This window comes from Cyprinodon variegatus, unplaced genomic scaffold (genome assembly GCF_000732505.1).
Source record: "Cyprinodon variegatus isolate N-32 unplaced genomic scaffold, C_variegatus-1.0 Scaffold18, whole genome shotgun sequence".
NCBI lineage: Eukaryota > Metazoa > Chordata > Actinopteri > Cyprinodontiformes > Cyprinodontidae > Cyprinodon > Cyprinodon variegatus.
The window spans coordinates 619,375-620,915 of NW_015150471.1; the positions used below are offsets into that span (position 1 = coordinate 619,375).

Consider the following 1,541-nt stretch of genomic DNA (forward strand, 5'->3'; position numbering starts at 1 on the left):
CGGTCATACAAGGAAAACAAGCCGGTAAGGTACCAAACAGGAAATACGCATAGTGTAGAGCAGATGTAGATTGACCAATCAGAGGCCTCCTGTCTGCAGTCACCTATAATTTTGAAGAGGTGCACCTCTCTCTGCGACACACAACGGAGTTAACCTGGTTTCTGAGTATAAATCAGCCTTAACTCATCATGCCCTGATCTAAAGAACTCATCAACAAATGAGAAACAAAGTTGTCCTCATGTTTAGGCTGTTTATCGCATTTGAAATGTGCAATAATTATTTGATAAACATTTGTTTATAGAAGTATTTTTTATATATAATGAGTATCTATCACTGATAACATAACTGTCAGTTATGATGGATTGAGGGGGACATTTGTTGTGAATCCCGGGGCCAAATAATTTCTTGCATAGGGTCAGGTTAGTCTGACCACTTTTTTTTTTACCTACAGTGTGTTTTTCAGACAGTAATGCCAAACAGTGGAAAAAATGACTTACTGCCACTAAATAGAGGTCAAATAAAGGATTTGATAAAAGGGTGTATTGTCCACCTACCTGTAGGTGACTTTTGAGTTTCAGATAGTTTAAGTTGATCTTTTCAGCCTCATGATATTTGACCTGAAATTTCTCCAGTCGGTTCTCCAAAGCTCGTAATTTCTAGAGACATATCCACAAATAAGAACAAGAACAGCTTGTAGATTTAAATAATATATTGAAAATATACAGTAACTGTAATATTAGTTTATTCAAAATGAATACGGAGCAGAACGTTGCAAAATTTAGTTGAACAGGCTTAGAAAAAAATACATTTTCAGCCTGTTGGACTGAGCCTCACTGTGATGCTCAGCCTAGACACTGAAAACATTGCTGAAGTTACTAAAAGAAATGGACAAAGTATTTGGAGGCAATGGAAGGTCAAACAACAATGGGAAGAATAATGTTCAGCAGCAGTATTGCCACTGAATATTTTCCTAATGCTGTGCAGCCAAAACGACCAGTTCAGTCAATTAAAAAATTAAGAATTATTGCCAGAGAGTCTTCAGCTGGACATATTTTTAAAGATCAGGGGGTTAGCTACCATTGCTTCTTCTTCTTTCTCACAAGTGAGCAGTTTCTTTATCTTCTCTTCTTCCATCTTCAGTTCATCCAGTTGCTGCTGGTAGGTTTGGGTGGTGTGTTTTATGGCATTGAGGCGCCGTTTTTTGAACAGCACCTTATATTCTCGTTCGACGAATGCATCCTGAGAAAACAGGGCAATTTTGGATGGAGCAAGACATTGCAGGCAAATAAATGCACCTTTTCCACTGACTATACTTGCTTTGTCTCTTCTCCACCCCAAAAATTTCAAACGTTTCCATTAATGCTTTCTTGTACACTCACCGGCCACTTTAGGTACACCTGTCCAACTGCTCGTTAACACTTAATCTCTAAGCAGCCAATCACATGGCGGCAACTGAGTGCATTTAGGCATGTAGACATGGTCAAGACAATCTCCTGCAGTTCAAACCGAGCATCAGTATGGGGAAGAAAGGTGATTTGAGT

The 1,541-nt window shown here is 38.8% G+C and overlaps 1 protein-coding gene across 1 annotated transcript in view; it reads right to left on the reverse strand.

Annotated features, from left to right (window-relative positions):
• The window catches only part of ccdc151 (coiled-coil domain containing 151), an 8,702-nt gene extending 7,469 nt beyond the window's left edge, over positions 1-1,233 (reverse strand). The window contains exons 1-2 of the mRNA XM_015387834.1: positions 1,078-1,233; positions 555-656 (exon numbers count right to left, since the gene is read on the reverse strand). Coding sequence (XP_015243320.1) covers positions 555-656; positions 1,078-1,134 — 159 coding nt within the window. The 5' untranslated portion in view covers positions 1,135-1,233. The remainder of the gene's footprint in view (positions 1-554; positions 657-1,077) is intronic.
• Positions 1,234-1,541: the final 308 nt, after the last annotated feature.